This window comes from Zymoseptoria tritici, chromosome 20 (assembly GCF_000219625.1).
Source record: "Zymoseptoria tritici IPO323 chromosome 20, whole genome shotgun sequence".
NCBI classification, from domain to species: Eukaryota; Fungi; Ascomycota; class Dothideomycetes; order Mycosphaerellales; family Mycosphaerellaceae; genus Zymoseptoria; species Zymoseptoria tritici.
Window position 1 is genome coordinate 33,068 of NC_018199.1, and position 15,898 is coordinate 48,965.

Here is a 15,898-nt window from a genome sequence, read left to right on the forward strand (position 1 = left end):
GTGACGGTCTGATGCTAGGCGCTTCCGGGGCCTCTACACGTCACCCGTCTAATTTTGATTCCTGCGTTGCGAGGGAGGGGAAGTGCTCCAAGTCCAGCTTCTGCTACTGTGGCAGGAGGATGTCGTTGAACGCCGGTCAAAGGGAGGCCATGAGGTCGGCGACCAAGGGGAAACCGACAGTCATTAGATTCAAGATTCATGCATAACCGACCGAACCAAGTCTCCATATCCTTGGTCAATCCGTACAGATATCGTGAAAACAAATATCGTCAAAATGCGCCTTTGTGTGACCATCTCCTTAGCTTCAATCGATTGATCCACGTCGTCAACTCAGCAGATCTGCGAGCCATTCATTTACCCTTCTTGTCACTCCTTCTCGTGCGTAGTCTCTATGATGCAGTATTCACCGGCCTGCAAATCTCGTTTCGCAATGCCGCGCTCGTTCCGATCTTTCCAGTTCGCCATCGCTAGGTGACGAAGCGGCCCTTTGTCCCAATCTCTGAAGAAGTGGAATATATTTTGGCCAAGTCCGGCGCGTACGAGGTCGATAGCAACACGCCGCAGTAGTGAGCCGGATACTTTGCTCTCGTAGATGTACGGCATGAAGTGCATTGTCCTCGGCTTTATTAACTCCATCGTCGGCCTTATCATCGCGGTCGGCCTTCATCTTCATAGCTTGTTTCAGGGTGTGTGTTTACGACTCCGTGTAGTATTGCGCACAGTCGAAACACTGCTTCGGGAAGACCTCCCTATTCCACCGCGCGGAGCCGCTTAAGTATGCATTTTCTTTAAGTCCGCCTAGGAAGTGCGGCGACGAGAGGAGTGGAGTCGAGGGCTGGGGTGGCTCGGATATCCGCCGTTGCGATTGTGAAGGCTGGATGTGATAAGACAAAGCGGTATGTCCTGCTTTACATTAGCTCCGTCAAGCCAGACCTAAAGTGCCATTAGCTAATTCTCGCTCGACCCGGAGGTTATACTCCACAACTAGCTTTGTGCTAATCGCTAGGAGATAGCTACGGTATCGATTGCCTCCGGCTTCACAGGACGGCTCTGCGGCAGCCTTTTTGCCCTCCTGAGCACACTTAGCATGAACATCGCTCACTGGCTGATCAAGATCGCGCAAGAAGCTGTAATCGTGGCTAGACACGTCGTTCTTCAAAGCAAAGAGAAGAGTGCCGGTGCGGAATCTTTCAATATCCATGCGGCTGAGATGAACCATAGAGCGCGAGCTGAGATGCTTGGCCGCAGTGGCTCCAATGCGCAGATTTTCTAATGTAGCCTTGGACTGAGGTTGTCCTCATCGACCGTACCTTGGTAAATCTGCTGCTTCAAAAACAATCGTCTTGTCGAACCAGTGGTATGCAGCTGGGCCGCGAAGTTCGTCGGACTCCAGTCGGTATGAGATGATGTCTGGCTCAGTTACCCTTCGACGTCTTCCTAGGTTCTTCATTTTGACGATGCAGAGCCGGTGAGGGTATCGTGAATCGTGAAGGATGTTGTCGCTGAATTGGTGCTGCATACTGTTTTGAAGGGGAGCGACGACCACTGTTGCATAGTTTTGCTTGTAATGCTCGCAGTGGAGCTTGCTGGTACTGCGTGTCGGTCGATGGAGATGCTGCCTGTGGAAACGCTCTGGATGGAAATGCTCTCGGTGCAAATGCTGTCGATGGAGTGGCCCTCAAGCCTACGGTGATGCCCACGCAGATGCAGTAGAAGCCCTCGGATACATCCTCTCAACTGCCTGTCGCTGTAGGACGGAGAAACTTGTCGCACTGTGCAAGCACATGCATCGCACAATGCCTACTGGTACTGGAGGCTTCACCTCTCCTCTGCTCGATGCAACGCAGACCCTTATTCATTCGCCCTTCAAAAATTAGAATGGTCTTTGTCTGTCGTGGACATAATGCTCCAATTTGGCAGAAGAAATGGCTTTGGTCGATCGGGTTTCACAAAGGCCGGGTCGACGCAGTTCCATTTCCAAGGTGCCATCAACGCAAGACATAATGAGATTGGTTCTCCGGAGATCCACTCTTCATCAATAAGAAGATCGATAGCAGCATCTGGCGTCATAACTGCAAGCGGCCTGGGCCGTGCAGTGTCCAGCGTAACGTGTGCATAGGTCGACATCTTCCGCTTTTTCGATGCGACTAGCGAGTAGGTGTCTGGTGCAGGTACCTGCATCGTCGACATCAAGGGAGAATCTTGACGTATATACGGCAACCGTGTTAGCAGGACCGTTGGTAGTGAAGGGCGAGGTGTAGGCCAAAAAGATATAGGTGGCGGATGCGTCGACGGAAGTGCCACCTTATCGTTCAGTCTTCGGGAACGAAGAACTGTCATTCCGTCCGAGGGTCTTTTCAGGGTAGAGTCGCCATATGTGTTAGTGGGTTCGGGTTCCGGCGAGCTGTTCGAAATCTCCCGGTCCAATACAGCACTGTTTGATTTGGGTAAGTCTTCCGAGGCAACAGATGAGGACCGATCAAAGGGAGATAACGGAGCAGGCCGTCTCATCTCCATCGCCACCTCGTCGACGCTGCAACTCGCCTCGCCGTCGATTCCGTGCTGGGCTTCGCCAACGTCTTCGTCCTGCACTTCTTCGCGGTCTTTGTCCTGCACTCCTTGCCGGTCTTTGTCCTGCTTTCTTTCCTAGCCTGTGTCCTATACTTCTTCACGCTCTTCGTTGTCGCTAGCAAGTCGTTTTCGCTTTCGACGGACGTTGGCTGTGGATAACGGTGCTGAAGGCGGATGGATTTCGAATTGCTCCAGAACACGAGTCCGGGCGGCGGCGACGTCTCGAGGCGCCAGGCGTTTCTTGCTCGCCTGTCTTTTCCGGTTGCCGTTTTTATCAACCACACACGGCTGGCTCTGACCGTGCGCAGACTCCAGGATGTGAGAGCAAGGACCTGAAACCAAGTGATCTCTCAGCAATCTTTTGGCTAGAATTGGGATGTATTTGTTCTGCCTACGTTTTGCTCAGTGCGCTTACTGAAGCTTGACTCCCTTTGTCAGTCCGTCCAAAAGCTTCTGTACCCTCTCCTTCTGCCGTACTTCGCTTCATCATCGCCGTCCCTCCGATCTGTCCGGTCTCCTCCCAGACTCGTCGTGATCCATACCTTGCATCTGACCTCCTGGCCATGCTTCTTTGACATGCCTTGCACACTTCTCTTCACATGCATCTAGGAAGATGATGAGACCCGATTCCGTGATCTGGAATCCGGCAGAGGCTGGATGGTTTCGCGAGCGGGCGGATGCGATTGCTGACGTGAGGCATGGCGGAAGTCCTGTATCGTCGCATGATTCTTCAGATGTCTCGAGAGCTGGACCTGAGGATGCGGACGGCAGGAGGATCTGCTGACTTGAAGTCGGGTAGCAGATAATCAAGACAAGATGGTGAGGATCAAAATGATGAACTCGAATCATTTTCTCCATCTACCGTTGTGCCGGTAAGAGGATGACGACGAAGTGTGCACGTGAGGTATTGGAACGACGTCCATCTTCGTGTCCTGACCATCTTCGTGTCCTGATAGCGACGACGGGGCACCAGCACAGACCTGAGACTTGGATGGGCGTCAAGTTGACTGGAAATCTTCATGCCTGAGGCGGAGACGAAACCGGACGACCTCGGACCAACCACTCCGTTCAGAGCGTCTACGAGCAACACTCCATCCTCCCACTCAGGACGGTGCCTGGCCTTCGAGTACGCCATGTCTCCTGCCTCTGTCCAGAAGCCGGCATTCTCAATCCTCCACGAAACAACACCGCTTCTCAGCCTCAGCACCACTCGATCCCACTCGATCAGAATCCCGACTTCGACGCTTTCCGTCTTGCAATCAACAGAAGCACCGCCTCTCAGCTATGTCAAGTCCGCACAATAACATCACCATGTGGGACGAGGTTCTTCAAGCCGTGAAAAGAGTGGAGAAAGCCGCGGAATCCACGGCGAAGATACATAAGGAGCATGTCGCGGTCTCGAATACCCATCCTGCACGGTTTCAAGATGCGCGCGACCTACCCGTGAATCTGTTGATACCAGCAAGAGACACATCCCGCATCGCCACTATATATGCCAGGCCACGCACATCTTCCCAGCCTCTCCTCTTGATTCTCGCCCTACAATTCTCCGCCCTCTTGGACTTTTTCGTCGCGAGAAAGCGCGCCCGTGATGGAGAAGTCGATAGGGATGGGTGGATTGTGGAGGCCCACGTGGATGCTTCACCTGTGGTATGAGCCATCGCACCTTTGCCGGACCAATAACCAGCCCGACTTGGAGTCCACTCGGACCCGGTACGTATGTATCCCCATCAATTGGCCCACAACGGAAAACCAGACTAATAGGAACGCCCTCCACCAGACAATAGCATGCATTGTCTCCAAAATGCGATCTACCAGCAACACGCCGAACTTCAAACTCAACCTCCCAAACTTCTCGGACTTCCAAATCAAACCCACGAAGAATGGGAAACAACTCCCTATTGCACCCGCAGATGGAAATACATCTTCTACCTCTGCGCCGGCAATGCTATGCATCCTCTCGCATCCACATACACACACACACAGACACACACCTACCACATCCGCATCTACACATTCGACGAACCGTCCATCTCATTCAGGTATGCTTCTTCCCTTCCTTATTCCCCACCCCGACACGAGCGCTAACTTTCCTCGAGCAGAACAACTTCCGGGTCAGGAGTCCAGCTGACACCTTTCAACCGTGCCAATCGAAAGAATCCCGACCATCCTACTCTCTCCCTCCATCCCACACTCTCCCTCCATCCCACTCTCTCCCTCCATCCCATTCTCTCCCTCCATCCCACTCTCTCCCTCCATCCCACACTCTCCCCCCATCCCACTCTCTCCCTCCATCCCATTCTCTCCCTCCATCCCATTCTCTCCCTCCATCCCATTCTCTCCCTCCATCTAATTCTCTCCCTCCATCCCATTCTCTCCCTCCATCCCATTCTCTCCCTCCATCCCACTCTTCCTTCTCCATGGTCTGATCAGCCATGTGGAAAAGAAAAGCGGGTAAAAGGAAGTCGAGAGGGAGGGAAGGGAGGCAAGGGATCCACCCCTCCTTTGTCTCTCCGCACGAACAGACCGGCTCGCGTCCCGCTGGTCCATCCGCCCAACCTTGGATGTTCTCGCAATACTCAGCCGCACAACATGTGCCGGATTTACAGCCCTCGCCTCCGAAAGGATCGAGGAGAACCCCCACCTGGCCCGACGCCGGAGATTTCCAGATTGCCAAGGGCGAGTCTGGCGAAGTTCTTGCGTGAATCCACGGATGAGGAAGCTGGAATTGGTGGAAACAACCACCACAACAAGCCAGCCCACCTGTCGACGGAGAACAGCCCAGCCATGGACCTACCCAAGTCAAGTCGTGCTGCTCGAGCGACCGGAAGCGACCACTGAGATCGACCCTATCCGAACCACCGGCGGCGAGGACGGCGACGAGGCGGCGGCCGAGCGCATCCGTCTGACCCGCTTCCCGCTCCGTCGCGTGTTATGCCGTGCACCATTGGCTAGTGGTCGGTGTTGGTCTCGTTAACTCTGTCGGCAGAAACGCCGTCGCCAGCGTTGCTGTTAAGTTGTAAACAGATCTGACATCTAGACATGTCGGGATTGGGAAGCATCATTCCCGTTGAATAAGGAACTCCTACATTCATCACCTCAATCGCAATAGCAGCTCTGCAGCATTTCTTCTCGTCGCCAGTCTCCGTCGCCCAAATTCAGATTACACTGCAACCAACACCATCTACCCTCATCGTCTCGCGAGCGCGGATATTTCGGCGATGGCTTGTTGATGTCCTCAACCTGATCCAGTAGCATTGCGATCCTGTCCGAGGTCGTAAAAGGGTTGCATTGCGGTCAGTTGGTTGGTGAGTTGGTTGGTGCCTCAGGCCGGCTGCCAAATTCTAGGCGTTTTTTGACCAGAATTTGACTAGCGCCGGGATGTCCCGTGAAAGTTCTGCCGGCCAAAGTTATCGTTGCATCATCGTGCGCCGGGGCTGGATCCTCGATCGCTGTGGCTTTGGCAAACTGAGCGAACCTTCGCCCATGTTCTCCTCCCAACCGGACTCGATCATGTCCTTGAAGGTGCAGCTATATCTCTTGCCTGAAGCTTCTGTCATGTCGCACCACGGTTGGGTCGTGAGGCGGAGATGGACGCGAGCGGGCGAAGGGATTGAACGTGAACGACACACATCTTGTGATGCTGACATCTCGGCCAGGCTCCCAAGCGGATTGTGTTCGAGGAGGTGACACGTCCCGGATTCCGGACTTCCTCTGAACTTCGCAAGTCTTAGCAGCCCGCAGCAGCAGCCCTCGGAAGCTCCTCCCGTCCGCTCGCCTTGCAAAGGAACAAACGACATCCTCGATCTACACCGAAGGACATCCTCCATCGACCTCAGCATCGACCTCAGCATCCACATCAGCTGCCGACCACTCGACCGCAACGCCGCCAAGCCCACCTGTTCGATGCCATCACATCCTCCTTGCGCCACGGCCAGACAACGTGTCAGTCAACATCACTATCCTGCCGCTTGGTGCCACCCTCGCACGCCAGCGATCTCCTGAACAACAATTCTATACACTCATGCAGCTTCGCACCTCGCCACGAACTCCGACATCGGTGCTGGTATTCAAGATCTGGGATGATCGGGTGTATTTGGAGGAACAGAAGACGTTGGCCTGCGAAAAGGAAATACTACTCCGACGGGTAGTGCAGGTCGAGAGGGATAGACAGGCTATACTTGCGAGTGCGACAAGCCGTGCCGACTTCGATTCACCATTGCCAGGACACACACTTCAAGTTGCGCCCACGCGACTTCTCGCGCCGCCAGCATGCGAGGTCCCTGATTATACTACATCCGTGATGGCCGCTGACGAGTTCGGCAGGAAAGGTCTCATCGTCGACAGGATCGCTCGTCCTAAGCGGAGCTTTACAAGAACGAGCTCCTCGGCAGCAAGATCGTGCGCTCATAGTATCCGACATTGCTCGCCCTCTAATCAAGGTTGTCTCCTCGAGAGCCGAGATTGTTCTTGTCTACCAACCCTGTTCCGAGGTGTCCACAAAAAGCGAGATCTTTTACTGGATGCCCGCACTTCCGCCATCGGGATGATTCTGTTTGATTAACACACACGGAAATGCATTTCGTGCGGAGTGTACAATTCGACATCGCTCTTCAGCTGGAATTCTCTTCAAAAGTTGGATTCTTGTTGCGGTCTTGCTTGACACTACCATGACAGCTCCTCAACATCGGTATCCTACGGATGCACCAAGTTGTCCGCATTTGATGGAATGTATGTCCGCAACACGGTACCCTTGGACATCCCAGAGCTCGATATTACTAGACTGGTGCTGGGGATGATTGCCGCTACTATTAGCCGCACGAGCAGTCTCTCAGGAACATGTCTCTGCGCCCAGCCACAAAATAAAATCAAATTCGAACGACTTCGCTGTGGTCCTTTCTTCAGCTCGATATCACAATTACTTCGACAATCGAGGTATGTTGATGCATCTTCCACCACTCGCCAACGTTACAATTCGGTGATGCATTCGCTCCACGGCCTGGACTCTCGTCCGCTAGCATCCGTCGTGTCTTGATCGATTCGAAGGACCTACAGACAACTAGTCAGCTAATCAGCTTGGCGATTGATCAAGAACAAAGTAGCAAATTGAGCAGAATGGAGGTCCACACTGAAGTAGCCACATGTATCCGCGAGGAAAGACTTCCCGTGGCCACCGTGTAGAAGCAGCCCATTTATGTCTAGTCACGGAGCTCGATATGTCAAACAGTCTTACAGAACCGCCTTCAGGACTCTCAGAATTGAAAGCACTACCAGCATCGCCATCCTGCTGTGGTTTCGATTCACCCTGGACTTCCGGGGAGTGGTAGTTCTACGACGAACCACCAACAGTTTTGATCAATGCCTGCATATCGAGCTTGCCATCCAATTTATTGCTTTAAGAGCTCCGGCCTCGGAGTTCCTGCCCTAACTTGGTTAAGAGATTTATCCTTTATTTGCTAGAGGAACAAGTCAAAGTCTCATCCGGTCTTGCTTGATTATCGTCCCGCACTATCTACCTGGGACGTTGAACAGCGAAAGTAACTCCCAACAGACTCCAGGCCTTGCCTGCTCACCGCCGCCCGTTCCGACGTACGTTCCCAATCGACCCTCACTATCCTGCGATCACATCCTATCCAGCTTCAGGATGCGCTATTCTTTTCTACATTAGCGGCATCCCCACTCGCAATATCATGTCGGGCAGGTCGCTAGGTTCGCCAAAGCCTGAGACCTGTCCGGGGCAGGAGCAGTCGATCAGAGCTGCGCTGGTCTGGAGAAGCGTGCAAGGGAGCCTAGAGTTCCCTTGACGCTTGCCTCCTTTCTTGCCAGTAGCCTGTTCACGCATCTTACGACCTAGAATATGAGATCCTCTGCTGACGTCGTGATACAAAGTCGCGACGAGCTTCTCTGCGATGATGAACCCTTACCTTAACACCAAAACAACCATTCTGCTTCGCAAAGCGATCTATGGTCTGCCTCTATTAAGCATGACACGGACTATCGCCACCCTTTGCCATTAACACACCACAAGAACGACGCCGCCTTCTTTACCGGCGACGATGTCGAACTTCGTCACCGAAAAAACAATGCGGCCAGCCCGGTTATTCGAAGAGCGGTTGCGAAAAGGTTCCGAGATCTATAGCTCAGAGGCTAGAATTAGGTCCCTCCCGCCAACGGCGCGCCTACGACGCAACGGCGCAGACTAGGCTAGCATGCTGGCAGGCTGCCTTTATGTGCTTTCTGGACGCCAGCATACCTTCGGCACTTCTCACAAATTCCTGCGGTTCGTAGGTGTTGGGAGCGGTGAAATGCAAAGGTTAAAGCACATGCCCGGCTTCCTACGAGAGATACTGTTCGGCTCTCCGTCGCCTCGACGAACAGTGCCGCATCTATTAACAGGCGTCATCGTGCAACGCTGTGAGGCTTCTTGAACGCTACTTAAGACGCGGCACTCACTGCATGCGATGCGACTGGAAAGACTACCACCCGGCGATAGACAGCAGACGCCATTGACCACTGGCGACCCCAATGAGCATAGTTCTACCCATCTGGTAATGGTCAGTCTGCCCCAAGCGGTCTACTCTCTTCTAGCACAGGTCCCAGTATGCAAGGTGCATCATCTGGTCTGAACAAAATGTCAGGCTCTGTTAGGATCTGGCTTGAAGCAGTATATACGAGGTAAGAGCGTGCCAGTCCAAAAAACTGCGTCCATTGGGATCCTCTGCCAAACGAAAGCCGATCATACATCTCCAACTCAATTCCGACTCTGTGCAAGGGCGCTCATCAGCGCCGAGACCGGCCATCCTACCGGCGAACCGGTCAATGTTATTGTCGGGAAGAGAGAGCTGTCTTCGGCGGGCATAGTAGTCAGGTGGAAGTTGGAGAGGTCTGTCGCGTTGCCATAGTGTAGGCTGGAAAGATGTCCGCGAAGATGAATCCAGCCGGTAGTGGTGCTGGAAATCGCAAATACGCCGAGCATTGCGATTGGAGAAGTCGGAGAAGTCGCACTTTCTCGCTCTTGCGAAGACGATAACGGCACTGCCCAGAGGACAGGTCTTCTCCATCGGCGACGAGCCGTTGTGGAATCTTCAGGGTCGTGGAGCCGGAACTTGGAAGACCTTGCTTCTGAGTAAGGGCGGTCTCAAGTCTTTAGCGGCGCCGTGCGCATCTCCTGCATCTGCCCGGCGGGAATGTTCGTAGTAGGCAACCAGAACCAGAATGACGGCCGGAGTCAGAGCGAAGCACGATCAGAGAAATTCCTGCGAGCAACTGAACAGGTTTCTCAGACTTCCTCTTTCTTGATCAGAGCGTACATATATGTGTACGTACATGCCAGCGTCCTGTGGGTCATTGCTCTGCTGCCCGTCCACTTCTGGTCCCATGACCTGCATGTCGGTGTGAAGCTGCTCGTCTTCTTGTCCAGTGTCCTGCTCGGCACTCTTGAGCTCCTCGCTTTGCACACCGAGCTTCTTTTTCTGCCTCGTCGTCGGTTTGGTAGGCCCACACATTCGATCTTCTTCTCTCGCCCGTTGACGTGCAACCTGGGGGACCAACGGGTGCCATTCGTAAATACGGCTGGTTACCTTAATGCCGGAGCGATTGCTCCGTTGCACGCTGCTGGCATCCTTAAGAAGCTCCACGGCGCGTGCCAATGGCAGAGGGTCGTTTCCAAGTGTTCTCAATCCTGCCAGATCGTGAAGGGCCTCGAGCAAGCTTCTCTAAGCTCTAAACGTTCCAAACAATGCGTAGATGCCTAGAACACACTTAAAGTCCTGACTTCTGCGACCAAGACACGCTCACACACCGCCTTCCTTCCAAGATCCGTCGCGTCCAGTGCTTCTGCGGGGGCTTCAAGCGTCCACGATCGTAATGGATAAGGAGCTACGGATCGCCCCTGGTGACGGGCCTGTCCTCCAAATCATCGGCTTCATCATGATTTGCAAGTGCAAGGACCCTTTGAATGTCTGGCCATTAGGCCCGCACATTGTCCTTGACGAGGTCTGCTGTGCTCTTGGCTTTGGGGCGGTGGGAGAGCTGAGACGGGGTGGAGGGAGAACCTGCTGTTGCTGCTGCTGTTGCTTCTCGGCAAAAGGGCTCTCGGAGTCGTTTCCGAGGCCGTTGGCAGGGTTTGGGTTTGCTTGGTGCGAAGAGGGAGGAGGAGTCGCGTGCTGATTGTTGTCGGTAGTAATGTTAAGCAACAGCAATAGCAACGGCCTGGACTGCTGCTGCTGCTGCTCCTCGGCAAAAGGATGCTGAAAGTGGTTGCCGAGGCCGCCGATAGGGGATGGATTGATCAGGCCCCAAGAAGGAAGAGGTATCCCGTGCTGGTAGTTGTCGGCAAGATTCTCAAGCGACGGATCGAATCGCTGCTGCTGCGGGAGGACCGCAGCCAGAATGTACCTGGTTGTTGTTCACGGCGACGCTACGTGACGGTTTGAACTGCTGCGGCGGCGGAGAGCTCACCCACGGGATGGATCGATTCTGCAGGTCTTTGTAGAGTGAGGTGATTTGGTCCTTTGTGATATGAGACCGCGAATTGGTAAGACATGGGACGTTGGGAAGGGAACAGGAGCTGTGCGATGGACTGGGATAGTGCTCGGATGCATAGAGCGGGATCAGAAGTGTGCGTAGACGGTAGTCTTTGAAATGTTCGAGTTTGCATTCGAGGAGATAGGTGGAGGATTGTCCGGCTGCGATATCTCGTCGTGACCGGGTTGTGTGGACTGTGATTGCCGTAGATTCATGTCCGTCGATCGAGGAGGCATTGCGGTTGCAGCAGCTGACACCGCGTCGCGCTGCTGCGTCTTCGATCTTGGTCCGCTATCGCGATACTCGTCACGCAGCATCCGATCGCTGTGCTTGTGCTTGAGGGTGTTTCGACAGAACGACGCCGATGGCCGGATGATTGGGACAGGTTTGGTTCTGCCGTCCTGGGTCCAGTAGTAGAACTTGGCTCAGATCCATTCGAGCTAGTTCGCAAGCAGCAAAGCCGACGCCTTTGCTGATTGTTTCGAATCCAAGAAGCTGTGATTGTGGAAGCCTGGGCATGGGGAGGCTGGTACTGATGGAGGCAGCCAAGTCTCGCCGGTTGCACGACCGGCAACACGACAACGTCGCCGCGCGACAACAACGGAAGGCGGAGGAGGGAGGACCCAGTCGACGATGTGGAGGTGTACCTTGTCGTGCTCGTTGTCGTTATATTCCACCATTGGTCCATTTCTCTCCTCCATTCCTTTCCGTCAAGTTTCAACCCACAGCACCACCATCATGTCTGTCCCTGTTCCGTCCGCCGAGCTGCCCGACTACCTTATACGTCGCACGCCGAACCGGACACGAAGCAAGAACATGTCAAACAAGAAACATCTCACCGAGCAAGAACATTTCGGCATTGGCCAGCAGGACGCCAAGGTCAAAGGAGTCTTCGACCTCGAAAACTTCCCCTCCACCACCAGACCCTCTCGAAAGTCTCCTCCGCCGACGAGAAATACCTCGTCTACCACTCTGTCCCGCCCCTCCGTGAAGGCGTGAGGATGGGATTTGGTGGGCGAAAGGATTGGTGAGCGAGATTATTGCGTGTCGATGATGTGAACAATGGACGTTGAGGTGCGTGCATGTTTGTGTTGTGCTGCGTAACAATAATCGCTTGCGTGCTTAAGGTAACAAGACTTCCATCTCCTCCTGGATCTGATGTGACCACATCTCGGTCAGATCTGACCGAGATCGAATCTGGATCTGACCACAACATATTGGTCAGATCTGACCAGTGCCAGCCCTCAAACCAGAATTGGACCCAAACATACTGGCTCCTGCTTGGAGGCGTCGGCGGAAACATCTGAAGCCGACACTCAGACTTCAAAGTGGTTGCACCTCACACTCCCTCAATCCCTCCCGTCCTCCTTCTCAACGGAAGTCGACACTTCCGCCATGAACGGCTCAGCGTCATCGCCGACACACATTCCCGCCGATGAGCATACGCCGACGACCCACCACCGCTGCCACACTTACTACGCTCACCGCAGCAGCACCAGTAGCCGCCAAGTCCGAGCCTGAACGCCAGTCAAGCCTGCGAAGACGCCCGCTCAAGTACCAGCGATCGAGCCGCTTGTCGTCAAGGAGATCTTGCTCACTCCAGAAAGTCTCCATCTTCTCCAGTTCTAGACACGATGGGCTTGTTGTGCCAGCGCAACTTTCCACACGACAACATCACCGCGCCCGGAATGCCCAGCATTGACACGGACTCTGGTAGCTCGCTGGCCATCATCACAGCCTTGACGAAGAGGTTTTTTGGCCGACGATCGGATTCGACATTGCCTTTGAGCCATCTTCAAATTACGATTCCGAAAAGGGGTTCTGTGAACACCCATCGCCAAAAGCACTGCTCCTATTGCTCGACCACCGCCATCCCTCCCGCACAATCACACCGTCAAGAGGACACCCGGGCAACACCCACATCCGCACACCAGCATCGCTATGCGTGAAGTCATCTCCTTGAACAGTGCGTCTCTGATGACATCGCGTCGAAAGAGGTGTAGCGGATGCTATGCCGAGCTCAGAGCCAGAGTCTGATCTGCGCGCTAGCGGCGCTCCTGTTGAACAGCAAGCAGGATCAAGCGAAGAGGACATTGCGGGCGAGCGTTAGAAGCCAGTTTAGCGAACGAAGCAGAGGCCAAAATGCACCGCCAGGGATCAATAACTTCGGCAGCTCAAGTGTTTGCCGAACGCTCATTGTCTGGGCATCATGCTCCTCGAGCTTTTCCTCGTGGCTAGCTCCCAATTCTGACGGACGGAGCAATGCATCGCGTTGTGCAACGTTACGACCTCGTTGGAACGGGATCCCAGAGCCTTACTGTGGAGCCATTCGCTTGTGCTTCTAGCGACTCGGCTCTGCATCAAACACTCGAATGCCGTTGGCATGGTCCACATGCTGCACTGCGATTGCCGGCGTAGCGTTCGTCCACTTTATCCTGGAACATTGGAGGAGCTTTTGGTCGGCAAGTTTGCTAGCAACGACTCTTCCTTCCGGGTCATTTGCTCAAGATGTCTTGAAACCTACAGCATACCTGGTCACCGGGCCGTGAGATTCCACTCAAGGAGCAGCTGGATTGGTACAAGGTCGAATATGTTCAGCTTGAGACTGGTCTCGCCGACTTCTAGGCATCTAGCAAGGAATTGGAAGAGCAACTCAAGAAGGATGTCGTGACCGCGGAAAAGAACGAGCTCAAATGGAAGCAGCAGGCAGAGAAGCTAACTTCGGAGGTGGAGGAACGGAAAGAGAAACATAAGAAAGCAAAGGCAGAGGCGAATATCGCCCAAAACACGCTGCAGAAAGAAATTACGACAATGCGCGAGCAGAACCTCGCTCTGCAGCTAAGATTACGTAAAACGGAGTCTTGTAGCTATCCCCTTGCTGTATATCTCCACGACTTCCTCGGCGCAAGGACCAACTTCGCAGCTACGACAAACAAGCACACTAGCCCCAGCAGCAGCAATAACTAACGTGCACATCCAACGCGTTTGGGCATTCCTCGAACATGTTAACGGTTAAAGGTTGATCCGATGGCTCGAGATTGACCTCCGCATGATGGGAAAGGAACCGCCGATCGCGGCTCGGAACAGCGACCTCTCCTTCCTCTTCAGTCTGAACAGCTATGTCATCTTCCTTCCTCACCTTATACATAGCCGGCTCGTCGCACTCGTTGTAAAGTCGAACGGCGTGTCCTTGCAGGCCTGCGCAGCCGCTTCCGATGTCGTTCCACGGAACATCTCCCAAGGCTCTTCGGTATCCTGCTATGCAACCTCCCAAAGCCGAGTATGCTTGTTTCTCTTGATTATGGTCTTGGACATCTGGCTCTTGTGTTTGCGAAACCGCCGGTCGGCGATCCAGGAAGATCGCTAAGGGTGAGCGTCGGGTAGTTCTGACTGTCGGCGTGTGCGAGGGTTTTGGAAGTGGAGGAGGATGTTTGCTTTTTTCTTCTTCCGAGAGGTGACAAGGTGCATGGAGGATGGATTGTACGTCGTCGTCCAGAGTCGACAAGGATTCAAGTTTCGAACTTTTGCTACGACCTGTGCGGTAGTAGATGAGTGATTTGTTGGCGGTCCCACCCCGATGGTTTGAATATTTGTCTGCCGATGGTTCGGCCGCTGTTGTTGACGTGTGATGAAATGGCAGCGTCGTCGTGGACGAATAATAACAGTGGCGCCAGTGGCACAGACCCAATTCCGATGTGACCATTGTGGTTGATTTGTGATCGATGGCACTCCTCCTGCAGAGAGAAAGCGTGGCGACCTGGAGGAGGCCGTGATGGAAGGCTCGGGTTTGAATCGCAGTATACGGTTGACACGTGAGTGAGAGATTCACTGAATGTATAGCCCGGGATGTGACCGTTTGGTGGTGCAACTGACTAGAAGGAAGAGGGAAGAAAGCACATATATGCTCGTGGAAGCCATATGACCAAGCATGTTGTGCCACTCATTCACACTTTGCCAATCTTTCACTTCAGACACATCCCCTCGCTTCGCGTTTGTCTCTGCAAGTGATCAGAGGTCCACCTGCGGAACGGAACTGTAGACTCAGCAACCCCACATTCTGCCTCGTCCGCCATGCACAGCAGATTCGTGATGTTGGTCCCAGTAGGTGGAAAGGTGTTCGGTGACTTGGTGCGAGGGTTGAGTTGTTTTCCAAACTTCCTGCCGCGGAGCCGCCGGGTCGCAAAGCACCACGTGTTGCAGGGTGATCCAAGGAGGCCAGCGCCGTGAGCAATGAAAGCCGAAGCCGGCGCGAGACGGGGCGGAAGGAGGGGAGGAAGATCGATCTTGTGATGAGCATGGGTTTTTGAAGAGGCTGCTTGCTTGTCGCACAGCGTGGGCGCAGGATCGAAGAGCGGAAAGGTGAGACATTGAGGTGTTGACCGATTACACGCGAATATGTTATCCGATGTATGCAACAGGGCCGGGAAGGCTGGAGAACTGCTCCGCGAAAGTCTCGCTCAACTTCTTGTTAGCATTACATCTCTGGTGCTTGTGTCGGCTTCTCCGCGATGACCAACGCGCACGCCATTCGATGCGGTATGTCGTCGCAGGTCTTGGCCATGGCAAGACTTGGACTTCTCAAGTACACATCTCACAACAGGCAGACATTGATGTAGGCGGAGGTGGTATTGTACCAAAGCGGCCCAGACGAGCTTTGGCACTCCACGCTTGCGAGGTGTGATCGTCACGAAGAATGTTTCGATGGTGTCCGGATCACGTTGGAGACGACTTCGTCAGACTATCGAGCTCTGCAGGCAGCCTGATGGTGTTTCCAGGGGTTTCGCTGGGAGCAAATTTGCAG

At 54.0% G+C, this 15,898-nt stretch overlaps 4 protein-coding genes across 4 annotated transcripts; 1 reads left to right on the plus strand and 3 right to left on the minus strand.

Annotated features, from left to right (window-relative positions):
• Window positions 1–694: 694 nt before the first annotated feature.
• MYCGRDRAFT_98000 (uncharacterized protein) lies at window positions 695–1,450 on the minus strand (the record flags this gene model as incomplete). Its single annotated transcript, XM_003846938.1, has 3 exons — window positions 695–874; window positions 1,103–1,205; window positions 1,311–1,450. The coding sequence occupies 3 exons, from the start codon at window positions 1,448–1,450 to the stop codon at window positions 695–697; spliced, it is 423 nt and encodes a 140-aa protein (XP_003846986.1).
• A 1,208-nt stretch (window positions 1,451–2,658) lies between these two features.
• Window positions 2,659–3,884, minus strand: MYCGRDRAFT_98001 (uncharacterized protein; the record flags this gene model as incomplete). Its single annotated transcript, XM_003846937.1, has 4 exons — window positions 2,659–2,903; window positions 3,114–3,355; window positions 3,552–3,823; window positions 3,882–3,884. 4 exons carry the CDS (start codon window positions 3,882–3,884, stop codon window positions 2,659–2,661), a joined length of 762 nt encoding a protein of 253 aa, XP_003846985.1.
• A 278-nt stretch (window positions 3,885–4,162) lies between these two features.
• MYCGRDRAFT_98002 (uncharacterized protein) lies at window positions 4,163–5,412 on the plus strand (the record flags this gene model as incomplete). Its single annotated transcript, XM_003846865.1, has 3 exons — window positions 4,163–4,284; window positions 4,485–4,613; window positions 5,181–5,412. The coding sequence occupies 3 exons, from the start codon at window positions 4,163–4,165 to the stop codon at window positions 5,410–5,412; spliced, it is 483 nt and encodes a 160-aa protein (XP_003846913.1).
• Window positions 5,413–8,013: 2,601 nt separating this feature from the next.
• Window positions 8,014–10,076, minus strand: MYCGRDRAFT_98003 (uncharacterized protein; the record flags this gene model as incomplete). The annotated part of the gene is made up of 5 exons (XM_003846936.1): window positions 8,014–8,027; window positions 8,165–8,187; window positions 8,825–8,957; window positions 9,314–9,456; window positions 9,898–10,076. 5 exons carry the CDS (start codon window positions 10,074–10,076, stop codon window positions 8,014–8,016), a joined length of 492 nt encoding a protein of 163 aa, XP_003846984.1.
• Window positions 10,077–15,898: the final 5,822 nt, after the last annotated feature.